Genomic DNA, 26,866 nt, shown 5'->3' with positions numbered 1-26,866 from the left:
TGACTCTTGAAAGCTTATATCCTGAAAATCCTGATGGTCTTTAAAGTGCTGTTTTAAAGTGCAGTCCCTTGGACTGCAAGGAGATCAAATCAGTCAATCCTAAAAGAAATCGACCCTGACTGTTCCCTGGAAGGCCAGATAATGAAACTGAAGCTCAAATACTTTGGCCACCCAATGAGAAGGGAGCACTCACTGGAGAAGAAGGTCCTGATGCTAGGAAAGATTGAAGGTCGAAGAAGGAGATGGCAAAGGATGAGATGGTTAGACAGTGTTATCAAGGCAACGAACATGAAATTAAGCAAACTCCGGAGCACGACGGAAGACAGGAGGGCCTCGCACGATGTGGTCCACGGGGTCGTGAACAGTCGGACTCGACTGCGACTGAACAACAAAGTGCTGCTGGACGAATCTTGCTCTTCTGAGAGCCCCCACTCCCACCCAGGATCACAGTGCAGGTGTATGAAAACCACTCTCCCTTTCATCATCCATAAGTTTCTGAGCAGATGTATCTGGTTACATGGTCACAACGTGGACTTCAATTCCCAACTTCAACAACATACTAACACATGCTGAAAGGGGTTTTGGGGGTGGGAAATCGACCCATTTGTTCCTGTTTCCAGAAGGCTCACGACTGCTCCCCCCCTCCCCCAGCACCAAGGGACTTTGGCTCAGTGGTTGCAGCACAGGGGAACTGGGGGGGGGGCAGCCTGTCCTTGGGTGCCCCCTAGAAGCCCTGAGGCAGCAGTCCTGGGCCACACTCCCCCATCACCTTCCAAAGGACAAAAGCCAACTGGCTTCCCCCTCGTAGCTCACGTTTCCTGGGAGTCAGCAAGCCAAGAGACTCCATCTGGTCCCAGCTGAGAGGAGAACCAACCCGCAGATCTCCGGAGGAGAGCCACGTTGCTGCGTGGGGAGAAGGAGCCCTGCATATCCAAAGAGCAGCACACCCCAACCAGCTTTGCAAGGCCTCAGCATCGGGGCCTGTTCTCTGCTAACGGGGCAGAATTTGAACCTCGGCTTCTTGTTCCAGTCGCCAAACCCCGGGACCGCAGTCTCACGTTGGAGGCAGGGGCCTCAGCCCCAGCACTTATTTTAAATAGAACGTGTATAGAAACAGTCAGCCTTTTAAAAAATGGGCATTCAGAATCAAAACAGACGAGATGCTGGAAGACCCTCCCCAACAGTTCTCCAGCACTCTTGATCCACAGTGGATTTGTGTGTGTGTGTGTGGGGGGGGTTATAGCACAGGAGGGCTTATCTAGATAGCCCAGGCTAGCCCGATCTCGGATGCTAAGCAGGGTCGGCTCTGGCCAGTATTTGGATGGGAGACCAACCAAGGAAGTCCACGGTTGCTATGCAGAAGCAGGTAAGAACATAAGAACATAAGAGACGCCAATGTTGGATCAGGCCAAAGGCCCATCCAGTCCAACACTCTGTATCACACAGTGGCCAGAAATACCAGTGCCATCAGGAGGTCCACCAGTGGGGCCAGGACATTAGAAGCCCTCCCACTGTTGACCCCCCCCCCCCCCAACCCCCAAACTAAAAACTTGCCCCAGAGTCCCTATCTATACCTTGTGGCTAATAGCCACTGATGGACCTCTGCTCCATATGCTTATCTAATTCCCTTTTGAAGCCGTCCATGCTTCCCTTAGCACCCCCCCCCCTTTTGCCCCCCCCCCCCCCCAAGCACCAAGATGACAGAGCATCACTTGCCCCAGAGTCCCTATCTATACCTTGTGGCTAATAGCCACTGATGGACCTCTGCTCCATATGCTTATCTAATTCCCTTTTGAAGCCGTCCATGCTTGTAGCCGCCACCACTTCCTGTGGCAGTGAATTCCAAGTGTTATAAGAACAACCAAACCACCTTGGAAGGTCTCTTGACTTGAAAACCCAACGGGTAAGTCGGCTACTTCAGTGGGGAGGAAAAGTACAGGAAAGGAGAGGGGGGCTAACTCCTCCTCTCTGCACTGTTTTCCCAACCACAGATCTCTTCCCCACCACCCCACAGCAACTGAGTGAAGCAGGCAGGCACCCCCAATTAGTCCCCAAATGTCCTGGAGGATGAAATGGGAGAACCAGGGCACCCAGCCTCTCTTTCTTAGGAAAGTAACTCTGTTTGAAGGCATCTCCAGGAGCCTCTTCGCACCACGCAGTCTATGAAGTCCCAGATCAAACCCAAGCTGGCTGTTCCCTGACCGAGTCAGGATTTTAGGATGAAACTCTTGAAAAGCCTCCCACCTCCCCTTCCCGCCCCTCCTTTGCCCAAATCGGAACCCTGCCAAAAACTCTACCGGCTGCCCGATCTCAGAATGCAAAACGTCCCCCCTCTTTGTGACCCAGGCTGGGGGTGGGGGGTGGGGGCTGTGCCTCCGTGTTGGAAGGGCAGAGGGGCACAAGGTGAGGGTCTCAGAGCAGGACTTAAGATGTCAGATGGGGGAGAGGATGGGGGACGAAGAGGAAGGAGGAGACGGACAGTCCCCTACAGGGTGGCAAAGAATCGAAGAGACTGATCCGTTTCATCCGTGCTTGAGAGGCAGACCGGGCACTTAACCGCTCCCCCCCCCATTAAGCAACCACAGGGGGGGGCAAAGAAAGCTCTCTAGGCAAAGAAAGGTCCCCCCCCAATCCCAAGATGTAAAAAAAAGGGGCCCGGGCACCTTTTGCCGCAGCAGCTTGCTGCGCACTCTTCCCCACAGTCTGGCGCCAGTGTTGGGGGCCCGCTTGCCCTCCGGGGACTCCTCCAGGGCATCCAAGCCGCAGCGGTCCAGACGCTCACATGCCAAGCTGAGCTGGCAGTCCGGCTGCACCAGGACTTCCGTCATCACGCCGGCTCTCCCTGGCAGACCCCAAAAGTGGCGATGGTGCAGTTGATTCGGATGAAGGGCCCCCCACACACAAACACACACTTTTAGCAGGACGAAGCAAAGAGCATCTTCGGGACGGGGAGCATCTGCCGGTCAGCCGTTCACCTGAGACCCGCAACTTCACACGGAGAATCCCCTCGCAAGCTCAGCATTCTCCGGCGCTCTCAGAGACTCTGCCTGCCCAGGAAGACGCCGCACTCCGGCGAAGCAGCCCAAAGCTTTCTGTTCCGCCCCCCCTCCGAGCAGCCTGCCCCCCTTTCACCAGCAGGGTTAACCCCTGTGGTGCCAGGCACTGCTTCCGCTCTCCCTAAAGCAAGCCGCCTAGTACCACCCTTCGCGGGGGATTAGAGGTGGTTAACTCCCATGCTGCCAAAAGCAGAGTCAGGGAAGCCCACGTTTGCAGACCCCAGCTCTTAAGAAGGAAGCATGCACCACCTAGGCCGAATCAGACCGTCTGAAGAAGTGTGCGTGCACAGGAAAGCTTATACCACGAATTAAACTGTGTTGGTCTTAAAGGTGCCGCTGGACTCAGAACTTTGTCCTGTTGCTTCAGACCAACACGGCCACCCACCTGAATCTGTCTGAAGCAGTGTGCATGCACATGAAAGCTTATACCCAGAACTAAACTTTGTTGGTCTTAAAGGTGCCGCTGGACTCAAAACTTTATTCTGGCCCCACAGTGGCCAGCCAGATAACGGCCCGTGGTCACTCACGGGCACAGCAAAAGGGAAGGAGCGTTCCCCTGGACTATCCTGGGCCTCAGGATCTGTCCCACAGGTATCTGAGAATGCATTTAGCCCCCTCTAGGTACAATGAGAAGATATTTTCCAAGTGCTGCACTGGAACCCCCCCACACACACACACGTGGGCTTGATCTACACATGAAAAATTAAGCCCCCCCCCCCCACCACCACCACCAGTGTCAAGACACCCTGTTTGTTTCAAGGCCATCCATGCACTGTAAACAGAACGCTGCATGGGTCTGAGTGCTCCATGGCACTGCTGTCTTGGGGAAAATACAGACACCGTCGCCACGCACAGCACTGGCTCAGCCTAGGACGCCTTCAGCCAGCTAGCCCCTGCGGTGATCTCAGGCTCTCTACCAGCTTCTTCTCCATCAGGGGCCTCTCCTCCTCCCCTGAAACCATGCCTCAAGGGAAGACGCTCAGCCAGGCTGTGAATGGAGGAATCCCATCCCACCCAAACTGCATACAGATCCAGGGGCTTGCAGTGCCTTTCGTCTCTGACACAGCGCCTGCAGCTTGGAGTCTCTGGTGGAGTTACCAGAAATCACATAAGCCAGGGGTGTCAAACATGCATCCCGGGGGGCCGGATCAGGCTCCCGGAGGGTATCAGGCTCACAGTGGAACTGGCTGTCTTCTGCTGCTGCTTCCAGTTCTGCTGCTGCTGCTTCATTGTAGGTTTGCAGCTTACAGATACACACCTGAACAGCATACTCAGGATTGCAACATCACAGACATTTTGATGCAATGATTCGGAGCAAGAGGTGTCAGTTATCAGACACTGTTAAATAAACAAAATATTGCAAGAGTGCTAATGATTTAAGCATGTTTTTATTTTAAGTAAAAAAAACACCCTTTGTGTTCGTGTCCTTTATAACATTTATATCTCCGCTACCTGGCATTACCTCTTATGACACACGTGGCCCGTCTCAACAAGGTCTCATTTATGTCAGATCCGGCCCACATAACAAATGAGTTAGACACCCCTGACATAAGCATTTCTCCTCTGCTCTAATCTAGTGCATTGTCCCTCTGCATCCCGAGTTCCTTCTTTGCAACACCTCTCCTACCTTCTGACTAGGATATAAGGATTCAAGGATCTCCATTCCAATTTGTATGTGATGAAGGGAGTGTCGACTCCTGAAAGCTCGCACTCCCAAAATCTTGGTGTGTGTGTGTGTGGATTTTTCATATGTGTGTGCGTGCACCTGGAAGTCATGGCGACCTCTGTGACTGACCCCTACTGGGGGCCTGGAGGATATTCAGAGAGGTGGCTGAATAAAGCCTGCCCCTGCCTCCCGACTGCTGGTATTCCAAGGAGGTCTCCCATCCTGCTTAGCTTCTGAGATCTGACAAGATCAGGCTTGCCTGGGCTATCCAGGTCAGGACTATGCCCCCAAAATCTTGTTAGTCTCTAAGGTGCTACTGGACTTGAATCCAGCTCTTCTACTGCAGACCAACAGGGGTAACCCTCTGAAACGGAAATGACTTGGTTTGCAGACACCCTTCCACACTGCCCTTGGTCCCCACTATTTTTGGCATAGCACTGAGTGAACGGGGATTAAACCCTGCCTTACAAATGAGAGGGAGGCTCAACTAGATGTCCTCTGGATTCACCAGACAACCCAACCACCTTACAAAGTTGCAGTGAGGCAAGGAAGAAGCCACCTGTCCAGAAGCCACTGCCTCATAACCGAAAAAAAGACTCTCTGGAGAGTTACGGGCAGATTCTGCGGCTTTCCCAGAAGGTTTGCCAGCATTTAAAAATGAGACGGAGTTCTTCTAGAGGGGGAGACTGAGGCATGGAAAAGCACTAGGGTGGGGGAGATCATTTGGGGGCTAGCATTGCACGATATGCGGCACGGGAGTGTCCTGGCAGATCTCGCTACTGCTGCCTCCACTGGCCCTCCACTGCTTCAGCCCCTCTCCATGACTCTCGCGCTCTGCTGGTTTTCTTCCAAACTTCCTTTCCCCATTTAGGCTGTTCCAATAATAAGAAACCAGGGCCCATCTTCAAACCCTGGGCCGGACGGACCACAGACCCTGCTGCTCCCAAAAATGCAGTATCCTCAGCTCAGCTTGCCTTCAGATCCCGAGGCCCGGCTGCAGTTCTTCAGGGATGAGCACTAGGCTCTCTCTGCCCATGCTCAGAGGCGCTCTCTTCCTGTCACAAAACTGAGACCTTGCACACAAGTTCCAAAACTCCATCCTGGTCAGATTCCCCGCCTGAAAAACTCAAAGCACCGGCCAGTAGAGCAAAACTAAGTTGCCTCTTTGATCACATCCCCTAAGGGGGACACACACACACACACACACACACACAGGACTTTCACACACAGTTCCACCCCCAAGCGTCCCCCTTCATTCAACCCACCCCCTGGCCAGTGAAACAAAGAGGCCAAAAGGTCAGTTTGCCCAAAAGATTTTCCCCTTCCGGCTGCTGGAGGAATCGGTAGGGATTATTATGTAGAAAAGGACAAACAGAAGACAACCCCCCCCCCAGCAGACACAAAAATGCAGGCTCCCTACTACTGTCTGGCCTGGGGTGGCCCCGCTTGTTTGACGTAAGAGCCACACAGAATAAACGTCAGATGTTTGAGAGCCGCAAGACATAAACAAATATGACACGTTTTTACTGGGAAATATGCACATTTGCTTTTTATTAACATTCGACGAGACTGCCAAAAATAATAACAAAAGCGGTCAAAGCAGATATTGATCATGATGTTTATTTGTCCAGTGATAACTTGTTTGCGAATGATATTTAGCTTCCCCAGCCGCCCTGCCGGGAGCCGCACAATAGGTGTGAAAGAGCCACATGCGGCTCCCGGGCCACAGTTTGGCCACCCCTGGTCTAGCCCCAGACCACTTTGTCCCACACATGAATCAGAATAGGCATATCAAAAAGAGATGGCACCTTGTGGAAAGCAGCCAAGAGGGGCGGAGCGCTCAAACAAGCAAGCCAAGTTGCACAAGAGGTAAGCCAAACACCAACAGAAACGGGCTCAGGAACTGAGCTGGAGGCAACAACGGGCCCGATCCCAAACGTGAGGCCCCGTTCAAATCCCATGCTGAGTACAACTCATCTGCCGATCCCTCCCGAGGAGAATTCAGACAGTAGCATCGCCACTCACTACATGTTCACTGTACCAGACAACATTTCAGAAGTAAAACAGACAGATCCCCGCACCTGGAGAGTTCACAGTTAACATTTACTTCGAACAATTTCTCACATTTTTATCCCTCCCTTCCTCCAAGGAGCTCAGAGCAGCATACATGGTTCATCCCCCCTCCATTTTAGCTGCAGAACAATCCTCTGAGGTAGGCTAGATGGCAAGAGCGACCGGCCCAAGCTCACCTAGTGAGGACTTGAACCCGGGACTCTGCACTCCTAGGCCAACGGTCTACCCACTCCACCTCAGTGTGGAGAAGACAGCTGAGGAACAGGCTGTGGCAGGTGAAGGTAAACAAGACAGGGAACGGGGGGAGCTCCACAAAGGCAAAGAGGCACCAGTCTCTGTAAAGCACAGTATGGCCCAACTTGGAAACAGTTGGCTGGCAGACAACACAGCCTGGCCCTCTACAATGCCTCCCACACTGTGCCTGGATCACTGGTATCAGTTAAGTGAGCCCACCCCGCCAGGGCAAGCAAACTGCATGGGATAGGGCGCGAGTACAGGTCTGGACAGACTTTTCAGTTCAGAGAAAGAAAGAGAGGGGGGGGGGGGGGGGGGGGGGGGACACACACGAGAGAGGTTTATAAAATTATACATGGGGTGGAGAGACCCGACAAAGATAAAATTTTCTTCCTCTTCCCAAATACTGGAACTCGAAGGCATCCAAGGAATCTGATGGGCAGTAGATTTAGGACGGACAAAAGGAAATACTACTTTACACAGAGAGTGATCAGAATGTGGAATTCGCTGCCACAGGATGTAGTGACGGGCACGGGAATAAGCCGCTTTAAAGGGGGGTTAGATAGATTGATTGAGGATGTCCAGGGGTCATTTCCTGCAAGAGTGCCCAGGAGTGGAACTCCGGCAGTAAAGAGCCCAGGGGGTGGGCACATGCAACAAGCCCCACCCCCTGCTCCCAGCAGCCCTCAGTCAGAGCAAGAAGCAGCCAGGTAAGTTGCAGAGCTCCCCCGGCCCCCCGGTCCAAAACAGTCCAGTGGCACCTTTAAGACTAAGTTTTATTCAGGTACAAGCTCTCCCTCCTCTGCGAGGACAGATCTGCACATGCCCCCCCCAATAGCTAGCAATCCAAAACAGTCCAGTGGAGCCTGAGCGGTGGGTGTTGCCTTCTGACACACTCCTGGTGATGTCAGGGGGTGTGGCACATGCAAATAAGTTATGTCAATGAGCTCCTGCACTTCTTTTTCTACGAAATGACCCCTGGATAAGTCTATCAATGGCTACTAGCCATGGTGACTTTGGGGGAACCTCCACATTCAGAGGCACTAAACCTCTGACTCCCAGGGCCAGGAGGCAATATCAGGCCTCTATCTCCTGTTGCTGGACCTGTGGATGAACTGGTTAGCCAGAATGTGAGACAGAGGGCTGATATAGACAGATCCTGGTCTGATTCAGCAGGGCTCTTCTGTTCTGTTCTTATGACTGTCAGTCTGGGCCCTGCCCCTTTCTGTGTTTGGCCACTGGGTTTACACTGGCTCCCTCCCGTGTACCTCCCTCCAACAAGGAAAATTTCTTAAAATAGAGAGGTCTGTTTGAACATCTTTGTCTGGCTACCGCTAGGCCTTCTGCTGCACCTAGGCTTAACTGGCCAGGAGTGATACCCTGGCAAGGAAAATACACTCTGCACGAGCACAGAGACACTCCGTTTTTAAATTTCACTTGAGCTGATCCCTCGAAGCCATTGCTGATCAAGGCACTACCCCATGCACAAAAGCTGTGAAGTTCCAGAAAAACCCACAGACACCGTTGATTTCAGCATCACTTCCTGAAAATGCCACAGAAAGAGGAACGCCATCAACAAAGCTTCTCTCTGGGCAGTCGGGCCTTCCAAAGGGATGGTCTTAAATGTGACGCGCAGCAGCTCCCCTTGGGGCAAAAGGGGCCTTCTCTGCCATGCAGTGGGGAGTGGGGGAAAGTCACGGGGAGATAACCCATGCGCCATTTGCTAATCCCGGTTGCTGGGGGTGCCCTCAACGCCACAGAGAACTCTGCTTTGTATTGTTTGTGTTTGGGGGGGGGGGGAGAACCCAAACTCACAGCAAAGACAGAACAAATAAACATTGATGTAGGAGAAGCCTTCTCGACTTTTAAAATGTGCACGCATTCCCCTCCGGGCCCTGAAAATCAATTCCAGAACCCAATCCAGGACAGTCTCAGCTGGCACGGAGCCCGATGGCGCCATCCTCTCTTGGCAAAAGCGTCCCCGAAGGCTAGGGCCGTTTGCCAGGCACCCTCTTAGTTCCCTGGCAGGCCCAGGGAGCAGGCTCCTCCTCACAGACATATGCTTCCCATTGCAGGCTTCCTGGATCAGGCATTTGGCTGAGGGAGGGGCCAGGTCAGGACAAAAACACCTATAGGAGGCCAGAGGGGAGGAAGAAAGAGGCCTGGAGCACAGAGCTCAAACAATGCCCCTCCCCAGCCCCGTGGGGGTGTGAGTACAGCAAAAACCTGCCCTCCCCCCCCAAACAGGCCCCTCACCCATAGAGCAAAGAACAGGGTTCTCCATTGGCTGCACTCTCCTGCAAATATTAGAACAAGGGTGGCCAAACTGCTGCTCAGGAGCCACATGCGGCTCTTCCACAGTTATTGTGCGGCTCCTGCTAGGGTGGCTGGGGAAGCAAAGGGGAGGCATGCCTCCCCAATCCGTCTTCCCTTCCCCAGCCAGTGCAGAGAAAGAAAGCAACTAACTGCATTCTCAAAAGCCCCCCCCCCCCGCTATCTTGGAGAAGGCATTTGGCTCTTTAAATCCCTTCTCCAAACCAAGCTAACCAGCATGGGGGCAGGGGAGGCCTGGAGGATGCATTTAAAGTTCCTTTCTTTCCACCTCCCCCTCCCTCCCCCACCTATTTGCCTGCCTGCCTGCCTGCCTGCCTGCCTGCCTGCCTGCTTCCTTCCTTCCTTCCTTCCTTCCTTCCTTCCTTCCTTCCTTCCTTCCTTCCTTCCTTCCTTCCTTCCTTCCACCTTTCATTCTTTCTCTCTCTATTTCTCCCCTCCCTCCCCCATCTAAAGTTATCAATTTAATATTAATAAAATTTGCATACTTTTCATTAAAAACGTGTGTGTAATATTGGTTCATGTTTTGCGCCATTTTTATTTGCCACGGCTTTTAGTGATGTACAGAAGGTAGATACTTTAAAGGGGGTTATTTGGTGCTTTGTGTTGGTTTTAAAATGTAATTTATAAGCCACTTTGAGCCATGAGGGAAAGTGGCACGTAAGTATTTAAATAAATGTACCTTCTGTTTGCAAGAAGAAGAAGAAGAGAAGAGATTGGATTTATACCCCACCCTTCACTACCCAAAGGTGTCTCAGAGCAGCTTACAAACTCCTTTCCCTTCCCCTCCCTACAACAGGCACCCCGTGAGGTAGGTGGGGCTGAGAGTGCTCTGACAGAAATTGCTCTTTTTCAAGAACAGTCAAGCCCTATGGCTTGCCCAAGGTCATCCAGCAGGTGCAAGTGGAGGAGTGGGGAATCAAACCCGGTTCTCCCAGATGAGAGTCCGCGCACTTAACCACTACACCAGACTGCAAGCAGACTACTGGCTCAGAGTCAGGAGGATCCCGACTGGGCAGAACAGAGAGTTGCGGGAGACCCTCAGAGAAAGGCGAGAGACAGTCCTCTTTAAAAGCCACCAATGCAATCTCTTGCAACTACCGAGCACATGAATGCACAAAGCCGCCTCATGCTGAGTCAGACAGACTCTCTGGGTCTACTAATGGAGAAGAGCAAGAGTCCATTAGCCCTCTCAAGATTAACAAAATTTGTGGCAGGGTACGAGCTTTCTGAAGAAGTGAGCCGTGACTCATGAAAGCTCACACCCTGTCACAAATTTTGTTAGTCTTTAAACTGCTGCTGGACTCTTGCTCTTTTCTACTGCTACAAGCAGACTAACGCGGCTACCCATCTTGATCTCTTAAGGTTAGTATGGAATCCTTGCCAGGCAGCGGTCTCCAGGGTCTCAGGCAGGGGTCTTTCACTATAATATACTGGGTCCGATGCATAGTTGAGTGAATCAGCTCATAGTTTATTCGGGAACAAGACAACAACCAGGCTGGCTTATAACCCCAAGGCAAACCACACCCCACACACCCCAACACCCGTGATAGGTTTATTTACAGTGCTCGTGCTTAACAGGTTAACTCTAGGATCCTAGCTTCCCGATTGGAATGGACTAGGATCCGACCGTCTATTGTTCGTACGAGCTAAGCTCAGCTCTTCGCAGGACTGCGTGCAGACCCGACCTTGCACGTGGTTGTCTCAGTATGCAACATTCATGCTGCCCACTATCCGACCCTTGTTAATGGGAGATGCCAGGTATCAAACTTAGGGGCCTTCTGCATGCCAAGAAGATGCGCTGCCTCTGAGCCACACCCGTCTTCCCCCCCAACGTGAGCGTCAGGAGCTAAACCCACAGTGCAAGCTACCTCTAAAAGTACCTTCGGCCATAGGCGACTCTGGGCAGGAGGCCCTGGAAGGAGCTAAGGAAGTACAGTAAGGAGACACAAGCCCCAGCCCCACCCTCCAGTCCAATTAGGGCTGCCAAGTGGGGGCGGGTGGCGGGTAAACCCCCGCTTTGGAGGCCCGATTTCCACCACCGCGGAATCGGGCCCCGGGGGGAACTCCGCCCCCCGAAGCGCAGTGTGGCTGCGTCACCAGAGGTGACGCAACCACATCAATCACGTTGGGGGCGTGGCCCCGATCGTCGGAGGGAAAACTCTATGGTTTCCCCTCCGACGATCGGGGCCACGCCCTCAACGTGTCGATGTTGCGCGTCACTTCCGGTGACGTCCTGGCGGCGCACGCACATGTCCACCAACAGCTCCCGGAGCCCGGCAGGCTCCCCCGCCACCAAGGTAAATAGACTTGGCAACCCTAAGTCCAATCCCAGCACCGCCACCAAACAGTTTCGGTTCCCAGCTCTCCTAAATGGAAGACCACCCATCCACCTCCCCTGGGTCTTGGCCAGACAGAAAAGCTCACTGCCGCAACTGGAATGCCACTACCTGCCGCTGACCCCGGTCCTCCTCTCCCCCCCCCCCAACCCCTCCCCTAATTGGAGCCAGAAGCGGCCTGACAAAAGGCCCTTGTCTGGGGCTCCCCAGGCTCAGAGGCGAGGGGGCGGGGAGAGAGGAGAGAGGTTGAGGCTTGCACACGTCCACCAGAAAGGCTGGAAGCAACACGGCTGGGGCATGGGTCACAGGGAGGATTCTACTCAGACCAGCAGCTGGTTCTGCCTGGGCATGTTTCAAATCCCATGCCACTCGTGTGCCAGGCACTGCACAAGCTGTGAAGTGACCACTGTCGGGAAATGAGCTTCGAAATAACACTGCACACACACCCCCGCCAGAGGACCACAGCCGAGAAGGGAGCAAAAAGGACCCCGGCCTCCCCCTGCGCTTCCTTTCCTCCTCACAGCCCTCTCGCTCCAGCCCTCAAAGCTGACCCGTTTGTAGCTACCCAAAGTGCCTGGAACCTTCACGGGTCTGGAAGGAAGGGGGGGAGGAGCCCCAGCCACCGCCCACACTCAGCCCCAGAAATGCCAACCCAACCCGGCCCAGAGCCAGACAGCTCCTGCAGCTGCTCCAAGGGGGTCTGGATGGTCCCTGCAATTTGCCAGCAGCACCAGAGGGGAGGAGGAGGCAAGAGAAGCCGCCCCACTGGGAAGGGGGCAGAAGAATGGGGCTGGCCGGCCACATCTTGGCCGTGGTGGTGCAGGAGGGAGGACGGCAGTGGAGGCGGCGAATGGCCTGGGGGACTACTGCTCAGAAGAAAATGTGAAAATAAATTACACCGAAACAAAAGTGATGGTCTTCTGTAAAAGGAAAAAAAAATTTTTTTTTCATGGTCCATACATGGCACTCCAATTGAACAATGTAAAACCTACAAATATTTGGGCATCACTTTCCATGAATCCTTGAACTGGAATGCCCACATAGCTTTAACAAAAACAGTGGCTCTCAAGACCATAGGTGCATTAATGGGATTTTTCCACAATAAGGGTGGCCACCTCATAAATCTGCCATTAAGCTTTACATTAGCAGTATGGGGGTTGAAGTATGGGGGTGGCAAGATCAAACCAAGCTGGAAATAATCCAAAATAATCTTATGAGGCGCATTCTGGCGCTCCCACTGGGGACACCAGCAGCCCTGATGCGAGCTGAGCTTGGCTTACCCTCAATAAGGCCCCCCGCCCGCAGCAGCCTCCCCAGAGGTTTCTGGCTTGCCGTTCCCAGCTCCCAAGATTCCCTTCCCCGCCCCCACGGTTCACACGGCCCGGCCAGAATTCCCCTCCCGCCTCCCACCCTGACTCACGCGTGGTGACACAAGCTTCCTTTCGGGCTGTGCGACTGCCACACGGTGTTTCCCCTGCCCACATGGGCCACAGAAGGCTGCAGGCTCAGCTCAGAACTCCCCGGGTTTATTCAGGCAGGTGGAAAGAGGAAGGGGGAAGTCCCCATCTCTTATCTTCTCTGGCACCCCCCCCCCAAGCAGCATCAACCAGGAGAAAGGTAAAGGTCAAGGTTCCCTTGCTCGAAAGCCAGTCGAATCTGACTCTAGAGTTGCGGTGCTCATCTCCGTTTCAAAGCCGAAGAGCCAGCGCTGTCCGAAGACGTTTCTGTGGTCATGTGGCCGGCATGACTAAACACCAAGGCGCACGGAACGCTGTTACCTTCCCACTGAAGTGGTACCTATTTATCTACTTGCAATTTCTTGCTTTCAAACTGCTAGGTTGGCAGGAGCTGTAACTAGAGACGAGAGCTCACTCCGTCATGTGGCACCCGGGTCTTGAACCGCTGAACTACCGACCTTCCACAGCCTGCAGTTCAGCATCTTAACCACTTGAGCCACTGCAGCTCCCCAGGAGTACCTGGGGCCAAAACCCGAATTGCTCCCAGAGAATCTGCCCATCTGACTTCAGGCACACACACACTCTATGCCATGTATCAATTTGGCCTCTCTAAAGGGGCAGGCAAGATTTATTTAATTCATTTATACCCCACATTTCTTCCCGATGGAGACCCAAAGTGAGTCGCATAGAGAGCCAGTTTAGGGTAGTGGTTAGGAGCACAGACCCTAATCTGGGAGAACCGGGTTTGATTCCCCACTCCTCCACTTGCAGCCAGCTGGGTGACCTTGGGTCAGTCACACGTTTTCTCAGAGCTGGTCTCTCAAGGGCAGTCCTCAAAAGAGCTCTGTTTGGTGTTGAGAGTCAGTTTGGTGTAGTGGTTAAGTGGGAGAATCGGGTTTGATTCCTCACTCCTCCACTTGCACCGGCTGGATTACCTTGGGCAAGCCATAGTTCTGTCAGAGCTGTTCTTGAAAAAGAGCAGTTCCTGTCATAGCTCTCTCAGCCCCACCCACCTCACACGGTGTCTGTTGTAGGGAGGGGAAGGGAAAGGAGTTTGTAAGCTGCTCTGAGACTTCTTTGGGTAGTGAAGGGTGGGGTATAGGCTGAAATGTACGTGACTGCCCCAAGGTCACCCAACACGCTTCCATGGCAGAATGGGGGATTCAAATCTGGCTCTCCCAGGTCCTAGTCTGACCACTACCCCACACCAGCTCTTGAGATTTCCCTTCCCTTCCCTTCTCTTCTCCACTTTCTGATAAAACGAAACACTCTCCTGTTGCCAACTGTACTGCCCAAGCAGCATCACCGGAGAAGTGAGGTAGTTTAACAACAGACTGGTCAGGAGAACGAGGCAGGTGAAAGGACTGGCATCCCTGAGGCCTCCCACCTGGAAGATGGCACTTTGAAATGCTCTTTCTTCCTTCCTTCCTTCCTTCCTTCCTTCCTTCCTTCCTTCCTTCCTTTTTCTTTTAACCTCCCTCCCTCCCTCCCTCCCTCCCTCGATTCTTGCCCCGAGGGGGACCCAAAGTGGTTCACTCTGTTCTCCTCTCCTCCGTTTTATCCTCATAACAACCCTGTGAGGTAGGTTAGGCTGAGAGAGTGTGACTGGCCCATGAGCACCCAGCAAGCTTCCATGGCACAAGTGGGAATTCGAACCTGGGACAAGTGGGGATTCGAACCTGGGCCTCCCAGCTACTTGCCTGACACTTTAGCCACTACACCATGCTGCCTTTCCAACATAAATGCTCTGCAGTAGACAACAAGCATAGCACAGAGGAAGGGCCTCTCCCTTCTCTTGACGTGCTGTTTTGGGTCTTCTACTATCAGTGAGCCTCTAATTTAGGGCGGCCGTCCAAAATCTTGCAGGCTGTTCCGGCATTTCAGAGCTCTGCCTCCAGAAAGAAGGATCTTCCCCCACCCCCCTGCATTTCATGCACCACTGCCAAGCAACCGCGAGTGCTCATATATGTGCATACGAGAGAGCATAAGGCCCACAGTTAGCAGCTCCTGGGGAATGTGGGGAAACCGGCTCCCCTGGCAAGCCCACTAACACCAGTCCCTGATTCGAGTCCCGCAGCACCTTAGAGACCAGCAAGGTTTTCGGGGTATAAGCTTCTGAGAGCCAACGCTCTCTTCATCAGATACGAGTCAGAAGGGACAAAGGGAGCGCTGACTCTCAAAAGCTTCTCCCCTGAAAATCTTGCCGGTCTCTAAGGCACTACCGGGCTCCAATCCATCCGTTCTACCGCGGACCGGCTACTCCATGAAACCTCCAACCCCCAATGTCACATTATGCGAAGAATTCCTAAATAAACTGCAATCGCTCTATGCCTGGGACCCAATCCCATGACTACTGGTAGAAGGACTTCTCCGCCATGCTCATTATCCTCCTTGACCAATCAGAAAGGAACTCATCGGTTGTCTTAGCAACCACCCGTTGCTCTTAGAAACGCAGGATAAAGTCAATTTGGGGAAAGGGCCGGAGATGTTTGCCAGGCACGTGCTCATCCTGCCAAAGGGGCTCTCCGCTTCGCAGGCCCCAAGTCTTTGGACAGGAGACCTCCAAGGAATGCCAGAGGCACGATGCACAGGACAGCAATGGCAAACCGCCTCTGAACGTCTCTTGCCTTGAAAATCCTAAGGAGTTGCCGTAAGCCCACCACCACACTAGCATTATTTGGGAGTCATCAGTCCTGGAGACTTTTCAGCCTTATTTTAAAATCCCACATTTCTCCCCTCGCCAGGAACTTGTCGGGGAACAGCTGTTCACCTTGCCAAGGCACACACGGCCACAGGGTTTGGGGTCGTTTAAAAAACTCCCTCCACCTTCCTTGGATGAATCACACAATTTGGAAGATGAACACATACCTGCCCGCCCACCCGCCCCCGGCCAATACTCCCCGAACAATGCTTGGAAGTGATCTGAAGAAATGCACAATGTTGCACACTCCACAATTCTGGGGCTTGGATTTCTCAAACGGCGGCCCCAATCCCCTGCTGTCCCGCCCTGCAATCAGCTTCAAAGCTGTCTGCGACATGACTCTGGGGTCTGCTAACAGGAGAGCCTGCGGATCTCCGAAGGAGGGCCACGTTGCTGCGTGAGGGAAGGCGGCCCGGAGAAGGAGCTCTGCAGGGGGTTGGACGAGATAACCCTGGAGGTCCCTTCCAACTCTAGGATTCTATGATTCTGTGATATCCAGAGGGCGGCAACCCCACCCCCCACCAGCTTTGCAAGGCCTCAGCATCGGGGCCTGTTCTCTGCTAACGGAGCAGAATTTGAACCTCGGCTTCTTGTTCTGGTCACCAAACCCCGGGACAGCTTGCCGCAGCCTCACATTGGAGGCAGGGATCTCAGCCCCAGCACTTATTTTAAATAGAATGTGAAATATGAATGATCAACCTTTAAAGAATGGCATTCAGTCAAAACAGATGAAATGCTGGAAGACACTCCCCCAACCGATCTCCAGCAATCTTGATCCACAGTGGATTTGGGGGGCAGGGGGGTTATAGCACAGGAGGGCTTATCTGGATAGCCCAGGCCAGCCTGATACCATCAGATCTCATAGGAACCTAAGAGCAACACAATGTTGGATCAGGCCAGTGGCCCATCCAGTCCAACACTCTGTCACACAGTGGCCAAAAATACCAGGTGCCATCAGGGGGTCCAGCGGGGGGGCTGGGACACTAGAAGCCCCCCCCCTGTTCCCCCCCCCCCCGCAAGCACCAATAATACAGAGCATCACTTGCCCCAGCCTGAGAGTTCCTCTCTATACCTTGTGCCTAATAGCCACCAATGGACCTCTGCTCCATATGCTTATCTAATTCGCTCTTGAAGCTGTCCATGCTTGTAGCCGCCGCCACCTCCTGTGGCAGTGAATTCCATGTGTTCATCACTCTTTGGGTGAAGAAGTACTTCCTTTTATCTGTTCTAACCCGACCGCTCAGCAATTTCATGGAGTGCCCACGAGTTCTTGCATTGTGAGAAATGGAGAAAAGTACTTCTTTCTCAACCTGCTCTATCCCATGCATAATCAGATGTCGTTTCTCCAAGCTAAAGAGCCCCAAGTGCTTTAACCTTTCTTCATAGGGAAAGTGTTCCAACACTTTTATCATCCTAGTTGCCCTTTTCTGCATTTTTCCCAATGCTATAATATCCTTTTTGAGGTGTGGTGACCAGAACTGTACACAGTGCTCCAAATGAGGTCGCACCATCGATTTATACAGGGGCATTATCTCGAAAGCTAAGTGGGGTCAGCCCTGGCTAGTATATAGATGGGAGAGCACCGAGGAAGTCCAGGGTGGCTACGCAGAGGCAGGCCGTGGCAAACCACCTCGGAAGGTCTCTTGCCTTGAAAACCCTACGGGAGTGGCCATAAGTCGGCGGCAACTTGACAGCAAAAATAAAACAAAATAAAAACTGGAGTCTGCTGTACTGTAAGAAAAGTAAATCCCTATGCTGGACTTAAGCAAATCTGGGTCTCTAGGTCCAGATCCGGAGCTAGCTTCCCATCCTCTCCACGGTAGTCACATTCCAGGGGGCGTGCAAACTTACAGACAGGCTGGACGCACAAAAATTAATAAATCCAGACAAAGCCCTCAAGCGCTAGACAGGAAACAAAGCACACCCACGGAGTGTCTGCCGGACTAGCACAGAGGAAGTGGCACTGCCAGCAGCTTGGCACCCAAGAAACAGGGCGGCGTGCACAGCTTGGGCACCCTGGCAAGAGGCGGAGTGGAAACTTGCTTCCAGATCCTGACAATACGGCGTCCCAGATGGAAGGGGCTGGTCCTGGAAATCGTGGCTTTCTAGACATCCTACACCTGAATCACTGACTTTAGTCATCTCGTGAGCTTTTCCCCAGGCAGTGGGGCCTGCACTTTTAACAAGAAACAAGGTTCTCGCTCTCACTGTTGTGGAATTTGATCCAGCCGCTTGTGGCCAAACTCAACCCGGTTCACACATGCGACAGAATGAGATTACACAGCCTGGAAGTGGCAAGAATAGTCAAAATGAAGATAAGACAAAATGAAGGCTGAAGGACTCTGACTTGTGCCTTTAAACTTTAGTTTTATGGTGGGATGCTCTGGGGGCTCTCTTAAAACATTGGATAAAAAGATAAAAAAACTTAGCATAGCCGACTATGTTCAAAGTGATGCTAGCCATTTAAGAGTAACATTTATAAGCTGTTGTTAAGATCTCCTATACTTGGGGTTTTAGTTAGTTGTGGTTTTCTTTCCTTTCTCCCTAGATTTCTCCCTTCCCAATTTTTCGCTGTACTTTGTAGTGTATTAGAAAATGCAATTAAAAAATCCCCTTCGGGGGGCCCAAAAAAAAAAGTGGCAAGAATAGTCGACACTGCTTCAGACTTCAGGTGAAATGTTACATTTTGGAATGGTTCTCCGGGTCACTAGAAAACTAGCACAGCAAGTAAAGACAGTGGGGTGAACACCTTTCTCCCAGCAGATTTCGTTTTCGAGCTGTCATGCCTTTTCCAGAGGTGCCAATGAGAACTCACAAAAATGAGATATTCTAAACTGGGAAAGCCTCTCTCCAATTAAGAGAACGGACACATTTACATCCCGGGAAAAGTCCTCCAGGGAAGCATACCATTCAGAACAACAGGATCTCCCCCCACCGCGTGTTTATTTTCCTTCTTTTTTAATCAATGTATTGACCATTACACAATAAAGTTGCATTTTTTGCACTGGCAAAAAAATTATCTCCAAATAAGATATTAACAAAACCTGATTTTTTTAAAAAAATCCGGTTCCTGTCATTATCAGACAAAGGTAGGGACCATGAGAAACTGAGTTGGCAAGCAGAGATAATTTGCAAATCCCCAACCCTACCCCCACCCTTCCTTTAGGGTTTTCTAGGTTCTCAGAGCAGGCCGATGTGTCTCCTGCCCCCTTTTCCCCTGTAAATGTCACTCAGCTGCTCTCAACCACCTGTGCCTCCAGAAACATGCTCACTCCAGGTTTTCAGCCGACCTGGGCCAAGGTACGTACAGACTCAGCCTATCTGCTGTGAAGCTTTTGCCATCCACATGGTGGCAGCGGTGGGGAGGGGAGAGCCCATTCGGTATTAGATTTAGCAAGAAGCCATTTCATTCTCATGTTCCATTCATTTAAAAATGTCCACTTCCACAAGTTCTGGCGTCTTTAATTAGCCATTCTGACACCGAGGGGAGGGGGGCAGGCTCCCCCCAGGCACGTGCCCAGTTGGATTTTGACGGGTCTCAACAAATCCTGCACAATATGAACTTCAACCAAATGCTCTATAGCATAATTAATCCCAACAAATCAGGCCTAAACCTCCAAAGTTCAGCTGTATCCTTGTGCTAGCTTTCTCCATGCAAGGAGTCCTCAAATGCAGAAAAGCTCTAGCACACAAACATACATTCACTCACCAGCCGGAAGCGACGCACAGTCCCCTCCAAGCACTGCCCGTGGCTCAGTTCCCGTAGCCCTCTCCCCGCTCCCTTTTTCTTTCTCGCGCCCCTCTGCCATACCTGGACTTGCCCTTTGCCCACAATCCTGTCCACGATTTCGTTGTCGTCCTTGTTCAACTTGGTCTTGTCGTAACATTTCTCGTAGCAGAGGATCCTCAGGCACTGCGATCCCTCCAGCTCAATCTCAAACTCCTGCCGAGAAGGGTAGAAAGGAGTCCGGGGAGGGGCGCGGGGGGGGGGGGGGGGATGATAATCCACGCAGGAAAGGAAAACAAGCTGGTTGTGCTGCTTTGGGGACACTGGCTGGGTGCAGTGAAAAGGATGGGAGCACGAGACCAGGGCTATTTTGGGGCAAGAACGCACAGGAACGGAGTTCCGGCTGGCTCCCAAGTTGGCCACGCCCAGCAGGAACTCATTAGCATAATAGGCCACACCCAACAGCAGAAACTCATTCGGATTGGCTACAATTAGGGGTGTGTGGCCTAACATGCAAAAAGCCCTGGGTTTTGACAACAAACAAGGTAAAGAGAATAAGAAGCAAAAGGTGGGTGTGGCTGGATGGCCACACTTCTGGTAACATGGGGGTGTGGCCTAATATGCGAATAAGCTGTGCTGTCAGGGGTGTGGCCTAATATGCTAATGAGTTCCTGCTGTTGGGTATGGCCTAATATGCTAATGAGTTCCTGGGCTTTTTCTACAAAAAAAGCCCTGCACGAGACCATCGTCCTGACCCGGATGGCCCAAGCGGGCCTGATGTCGGAAGCAAAAGTACTCGGATCGGAGGGCAGGGCTGCTACGCAGAGGCAGGCGAGGGCAACCCACCTCTGTGCACCTCTTGCCTTAAGCTGGCTGCAACCTGACGGCACGTTCCTTCCCAGAGAGCACCAGCAGAGCCAGCTGAGGGGAGGTGGCAGGCTGGAGAGACAGCCACTGGCGGCTTCAACACACTGGAGTTTGCTTCTCTTTAGGAAAGAAAGCCTGAAGTGCCCAAGTGTTGATGTTGCGAGGAAATGAGAGTGAGGTCAAAAACTTCCAGTTCTGCACAACCCCACCCACAAACCTGGCTTGTGCTCATTGTGAACAGACTCCAGTTTATTGGCGATGTCCGAATAGAGAGTGAAAAAGAGGGGAGAAATCACAAACGATAATGAGTACCACACAAAAGGGAGGGGGGGGGTTTAAAGGCAAATATACTTAACTATGTACAAACCAAATGTTAATATATAGAACATGCAAACAATCCCTATATATAATGCATGATACAGTAAAGTATGACAATTAAGGAATAACGACAGTCTAAAGGTAAAGGTAAAGGTTCCCTTGCTCGAAAGCCAGTCGAATCCGACTCTAGGGTTGCGGAGCTTATCTCCGTTTCAAAGCCGAAGAGCCAGCGCTGTCCGAAGACGTTTCCGTGGTCATGTGGCCGGCATGATTAGACACCAAGGCGCACGGGACGCTGTTACCTTCCCACCGAAGTGGTACCTATTTATCTACTTGCAACTTCTTGCTTTCGAACTGCTAGGTTGGCGGGAGCTGGAACTAGAGATGGGAGCTCACTCCATCATGCGGCACCCGGGTCTCGAACTGCTGAACTACTGACCTTCCACAGCCTGCAGTTCAGCGTCTTAACCACTTGAGCCACCGCAGCTCAAACTAAAGTCTACAAACTAATTAAAACTAATTAAAGCACATGAATACACTGCAGGCTGGGCCAACCTGAAAAATCAGCAGTGGCTGAACATAGCCTAACTCAAACAGGACATGGTATTTTATTCCAAGACAATGAAAGGCTGGACAACACATCCAATTACCAGGGAAGTCAGATTACACAGGGAAGCCATTGAAATTCATAAACATAAACACAATTTCCACAGGAAAGAAGAGAGTTTAAAAATAAATAGGGCATGGTTTCCTGTCATGAAAAACACAAAATGCTCTACATCTTACAATAGCACTATAGATAAGATTAGAATTTCAACAGCCAATTCATATGCAAAAGAACCTCCTCAGGAAAGCTCCTCCATTAGCCTGTCACAGACTAGGGAACCCCTACAAGATAATGACTCAGCCCTACCCTACCTTCCTGAGTAGATATAAATTACCTGCCTACCATTTTTCTTCTCACCTTGACACAGAGAGTACTCCATCTTTCTGCGTTATACCTCTGAGGATGCCAGTCACAACTGCTGGCGAAACATCAGGTCCTACAATGCCAAGACCACGGCCATACAGACCGGAAAATCTACAACAACTAATTAAAACACCATTTTGATATCGTCTTCAAAACTGCTTCCGTTACAGTCGCGTTGGAGAATGGCCTTCTACAGTTGTTGGTGGTGACCTTCACCTCTTTGTTATCAGAGCTGTACGTGAAAGATTATCAGACCTGTGCATGAGAAACTGGATCACAGATATATGACTTAAATGTCCCCCTTTTTCATCTATGATTGGCTAATATAAACAACAGTCTACAATGGGACTGTAACAGAAACAAATCTGAAGAAGCAGAAAAGAGCAGCAGCACCTTAAAGACAGACAGAATTTGTGGCAGGGGAGGAGCTTTTGTGAGTCACGAAATTTTGTTCGTCTTTAAGGTACTACTGGACTCTTGCTCTTTTCCACTGCTACAAACCGACTAACATGGCTACCTATCTTGACCTAATCTTGAAGAAGATGTCAAAATGGTATCTTAATAAGCTGGCAGGCCATTGCTATACCTTAATTGTCATACTTCAATGTTTTGTGCACGGTATATAGGGACTGACTGCACTGTACTGTTTGCACTGTATATATTAACATTTGGTTTGTAGACAGTTAAGAAACATCTGAATAGAGCCTCAAACAACAGGTTTTTCCCCCAGAGATCTGAAAGGAGGCAAGAAAGCCGCTTCTGGTGCCTGCACACTTCCCCTTTTGTTTCTGGGACCCACTGAGGGTTTTTAAAACCACCAATTACCAAACAGGAAACAGGAGTCCCGGTAACTGGGGATTTCACAGGCTGCTCCTGCCTGAATGCCACAGAAGGGACCAGTGTTCCCTCTAAGCTGAGTTAGTGTGAGCTAGCAGTTTTTTAGCCTCTGGCTCACACATTTTTGTCTTCGCTCAGGGAGGATGGCTCCAAAGCAAACTAAATGATGCCGTAGCCAAATCACTCGCTCACAACTTGAATGCCAGTAGCTCACAGAGAAGGATTTTTGCTCACCAGACTCCACAGCTTAGAGGGAGCACTGGAAGGGACCCAGTTACACTGCACAGGCCCTGTTCATCCAGTTCCCCTGCCCCTTTACACGTTCATTACAGCTTCCCCAAGGCAACCCATAATGTGCTAAGGAGCCATTCCATGGTTCAGGTTGTTTGCGCAATGAAGCCAATGGCGCTGCAAGCGTTTGTATCTCGGCAAAAATCTGCTTGAGCAGAGACAGCACCGACATGGAAGAAGCACGCTTGCCTACAGCTGCGACACGGGCATCGCTCGAGCTACAAAACCTCCTTGAAAACGTGCTGGCCTCTAGTCAGAGGCATCCATGAGGGATGAACATGCACAAGGCCTGCAGTTCTGGATTCCAGTCCAGAGTTTGGAACAAGGCAGACTCAGGGCCAAGTGGCACCTGGCACTGGATGTGGTGTTTGGTTCTAAAAAGCGGCCATAGGGAGAGGACATCTGGAGCAGGCCCCTGCAGCTGGGGGAAGGGGGGGGATTTCACCTCTGTGCTGTTTCTACACGTACCCCCAACTCCCAGTCATCGTTCAGTCCCAAGGAGGGGGAAAAGAGCCCAGGGCAGGTTATTTCCCCCTACCAGGGCTTAATGGGGGGGGAGGTGGATTTTCCTTTGGGGAAATGGTTTGGGCATGGGGAAGACTTAACCCCGGCTTACCCAGTGCCACAGCCCTAAGAACATAAGAACAGCCCTGCGGGATCAGACCAGGGGTCCATCTAGTCCAGCATCCTGTCTCACACAGGGGCCAACCAGTTCCTCTGGAGGGTGAGCAACAGGGCACAGAGGCCAAGGCCTTCCCCAGATGTGCCCTTATGGGACTGGGATTCAGAACAGCTCCTCGTCCAGAACAGCTCCCCCAGCTGTTTTTTGGGGGTGTCTAGCCACATCTGGAATTCCAGTCCTGGAACTCTAACATCCAATTCTGTCTGGCCCTCCGAGGAGACAAAAGGGGGCAGAGTGAGGGCTGTCCTTCCTGGGTTGAAGAAAGAAGAGCAAGACTACAGTCGGACAGAAATGGTGCCTTTGGCCCCCCCAAACTCTTTCTCTTAGAACAGGGCTGGTTTAGAGCCGGAGAACACCAGCCCTCAGCCCACCTTTGCTTTTCTAATGCCATGGCTTAGTTTTGAAACCAGTAAAGCAACAAGAGTGCATCTGAGAATGGGCAGCGTACTTTCCCAGCACCCATAAACACATGTGCACAGCCCCTTGCCCAAACCTGGGGACAGATGGAAGGATTCTAGGGTTGGGGGAATATCAAGCTCTGCCTGATCACCCCAGATGTGCTGGGGGCACTGTATTTATTGAGCGGCCTGGGAAAAGCCACATTCTATGTGCTCTTTACTGTTTTGGGCGCTAGCAGAGGATACCAGAATTAAGACAATAAGAGAAGCCATGCTGGATCAGGCCAATGTCCGAAACCCAGGTGCCATCAGGAGGTCCACCAGCAGGGCCAGAACTCCAGAAGCCCTCCCACTGTGCTCCCCCCCCCAGGCACCAAGCATACAGAGCATCACTGCCCCAGAGTTCTGATCTGGCCCCAGTTTTCATAGACAAAAGATAGTCAAGAGTTCACGTCTTTGCCCTAGTTGAATTGTAGGGTCCATATTTATTCAAGGATGCCTATAAATGTCTCAGAAGACCTGTTTCATGCTCCTATTGCCCCAAGCAGGGACAGAAGATGCTCCAGTTGTAGCCAGGCCCACAAATAGGGCCTGCTGTTCTCCGCCGCCCCAACCAGCCCAGAGCTTCGCTCACCTCGTTCCACTGGGGCTCGGTCGTGTCGCGGAACACCCGGGTCTTGGCTTTGCTGACAAAGTACCCAAAGGAGTCCACTTCCAGTGTGCAGTAGAGGTCTGCGGAAAGGGAGAAGGGTGCCGTGAGGAGGGGCCAGGGGCCAGACAGGCTTGGACTGGTCCAAGATCATTCCCACCTCCCAAAATCGTACTTGAAGCCAGCCTGGAGGGCCCAAAAGATCAGGCTGCAAGGGTGTGGGCTGGAGAGTCTAGCGACACGTCACCACCACCCGCAGACCTCCCGAACAGGTAGGGTCACCAGCTCTGAGTTGGGAAATCCCTGGAGACTTGGGGGGGGTGAAGCCTGGGAAGGAAACTCATTAGGGTATAATGCCGTACAGTCCATGTTCCAAGGCAGCCATTTTCTCCAGGGGAACAGGTCTCTGTCGCCTGGAGGTGAGCTGTGATTCCGAGGGATCCCCAGGCTCCAACTGGAGGCTGTGGAAACTCGAGCTGCAGTGTTAGAAGAGTCAAACAACAAATATACATATACTGCAAAAACCTTTTTTATAAGTTAAAGTGTTCTATATGTTCCATCTTATAAAGTGCATTGTGTATTATTCATAATATTCTAAAACAGGTATATATTCATTACATGCAATATCAACAATAATAATCAGTTTGTATAATCTAGTAGCTACCAGTCAATTTACATCCTTTTTACACAATCAACCCCAACAGGAGTTTCTAGAATTGTACACCCACTTCTCCTTGCTTGAAAGTCTTCTAAAGGGGGAAGTTTCCTTTTGTGGTTACATTGAAGTTTAAATTGATGTTTGTTGCTGGTCCTACAAAAGGCCCATTAAGCAGCTGACAATCATAGACAGAGGGCTCCTGTCTTTCTCAAGGCTGCCCAGTATTGACCTTGTTCTCTGGTCATTTAGAAGTCTTTCAAGCAAGAAGAAGCGGGTGTACAATTCTAGAAACTCCCGTTGGGGTTGATTGTGTAAAAAGGATGTAAATTGACTGGTAGCTACTAGATTATACAAACTGATTATTATTGTTGATATTGCATGTAATGAATATATACCTGTTTTAGAATATTATGAATAATACACAATGCACTTTATAAGATGGAACATATAGAACACTTTAACTTATAAATAAGGTTTCTGCAGTGTATATATTTGTTGTCTGACTCACCTGGAGGCTGGCAACCCTACAAACAGGCCTGTAGTAGAAATCAGGAACTGAGGGCTCCTGAATCAAAATTTGGCTCCCAAAGGGTTGCCGGGGGACTGCCATCTAGTTTTCATGTGCAGTTGTGCTGAGCCTTTTCAAGCCCCTCATCTTTTCTGCCGGGGTTCCTGGTCTGTTAGCGTCTTTTATGCAAAAGCAACGTTTTTTAAAAAATGTGTTCATTTTAATGAGGGAGAAACTCGGCACAAGGAAACAGAAAATGGCACAAAAGTAAAGACTCCCCCGGTTCCAATTGACACGAGGGAGAAGTAAAAGAGAAAACGGGGATTTTCAGATCAAATCAGCGGGGATGAGAAATTAAGAGACCGTCCTCAAGCCGCATTGCTTGGTCCCAGTTATCCGACACAAACCAGAGGCTTGCGCTGGTATGGGAACCCGGCAGTCGGCATGAGGAGCAGAGGAGGAGGAGGAACTGGGTCTTTCCACCAGTGTTCCTTCTAGGCTGTGCCTGTGAGCGGCCGCTCATTGACCCAGGAAGCCCCGCTCAGCAGCAGTCTGGAGCCACGCTGGGTCTTGCACTGCCCAGTGCCCATTTTAAGAGTACAGCAGCTACATTCTGCTCAGAATGTGAACTGCTCCGCTAAGTAGGAGGAAAAAACATTGTTTTCCACCCCTTTTTTGCATCAGAGCAATCCTTGGCCCAATCCGGCTGCCAACCAGGTGCTACCTGATCAACCAGGCATGCCAGAAGAGTGGAAGGGGCACAGGCACAGGGTGCATGCAGGGCATTATGGGAGAGGCCAGTCAGGACGAATGCATTTCAAGGGCAGGCAGCAGAGCAAGAGGGGCAGCTTAGCCGGTGACGGAAAGAAAGACACGGCCTGGATTTCTTGGCCTTTCCGGAGCCGAGCCTAGGCTGGCACGAGGCGCACGAGGGGCAACCGTGACGCAGGCTCCCTGGAGGTGGCACTTACTGGCAGATTGTTTGAAGCCCTTGGCAGAGTGGACGATGACGTGCAAGAAGCCGTACATCCCTGGAGGTTCATCGTCTGTAGAGTGGACAAGCCAGAGGGGGTGGGGTTAGAACAGCTTCTGTCAGGAGGGGCT

At 51.5% G+C, this 26,866-nt stretch overlaps 1 protein-coding gene across 3 annotated transcripts in view; it reads right to left on the bottom strand.

The window, feature by feature from the left end:
• ABR (active BCR-related) overlaps positions 1–26,866 on the bottom strand; it is a 169,389-nt gene that overhangs the window by 27,627 nt on the left and 114,896 nt on the right. For 2 of the 3 annotated variants that reach the window (XM_015422061.1, XM_015422060.1), the window contains 3 exons: positions 26,734–26,808; positions 24,582–24,679; positions 19,669–19,800 (listed from right to left, as the gene is read on the bottom strand). In XM_015422061.1, coding sequence (XP_015277547.1) covers positions 19,669–19,800; positions 24,582–24,679; positions 26,734–26,808 — 305 coding nt within the window. Of the gene's footprint in view, positions 1–2,663; positions 2,911–19,668; positions 19,801–24,581; positions 24,680–26,733; positions 26,809–26,866 lie in introns of those variants that run through there. The other variant, XM_015422062.1, reaches the window with a different exon arrangement.

The sequence above is a fragment of the Gekko japonicus genome, unplaced genomic scaffold (assembly GCF_001447785.1).
Source record: "Gekko japonicus isolate JY-2015 unplaced genomic scaffold, Gekko_japonicus_V1.1 scaffold182, whole genome shotgun sequence".
Lineage (NCBI taxonomy): Eukaryota > Metazoa > Chordata > Lepidosauria > Squamata > Gekkonidae > Gekko > Gekko japonicus.
The sequence above is the reverse complement of the archived record's forward strand: the minus strand, read 5'-3'. Positions and strand labels throughout refer to the sequence as shown.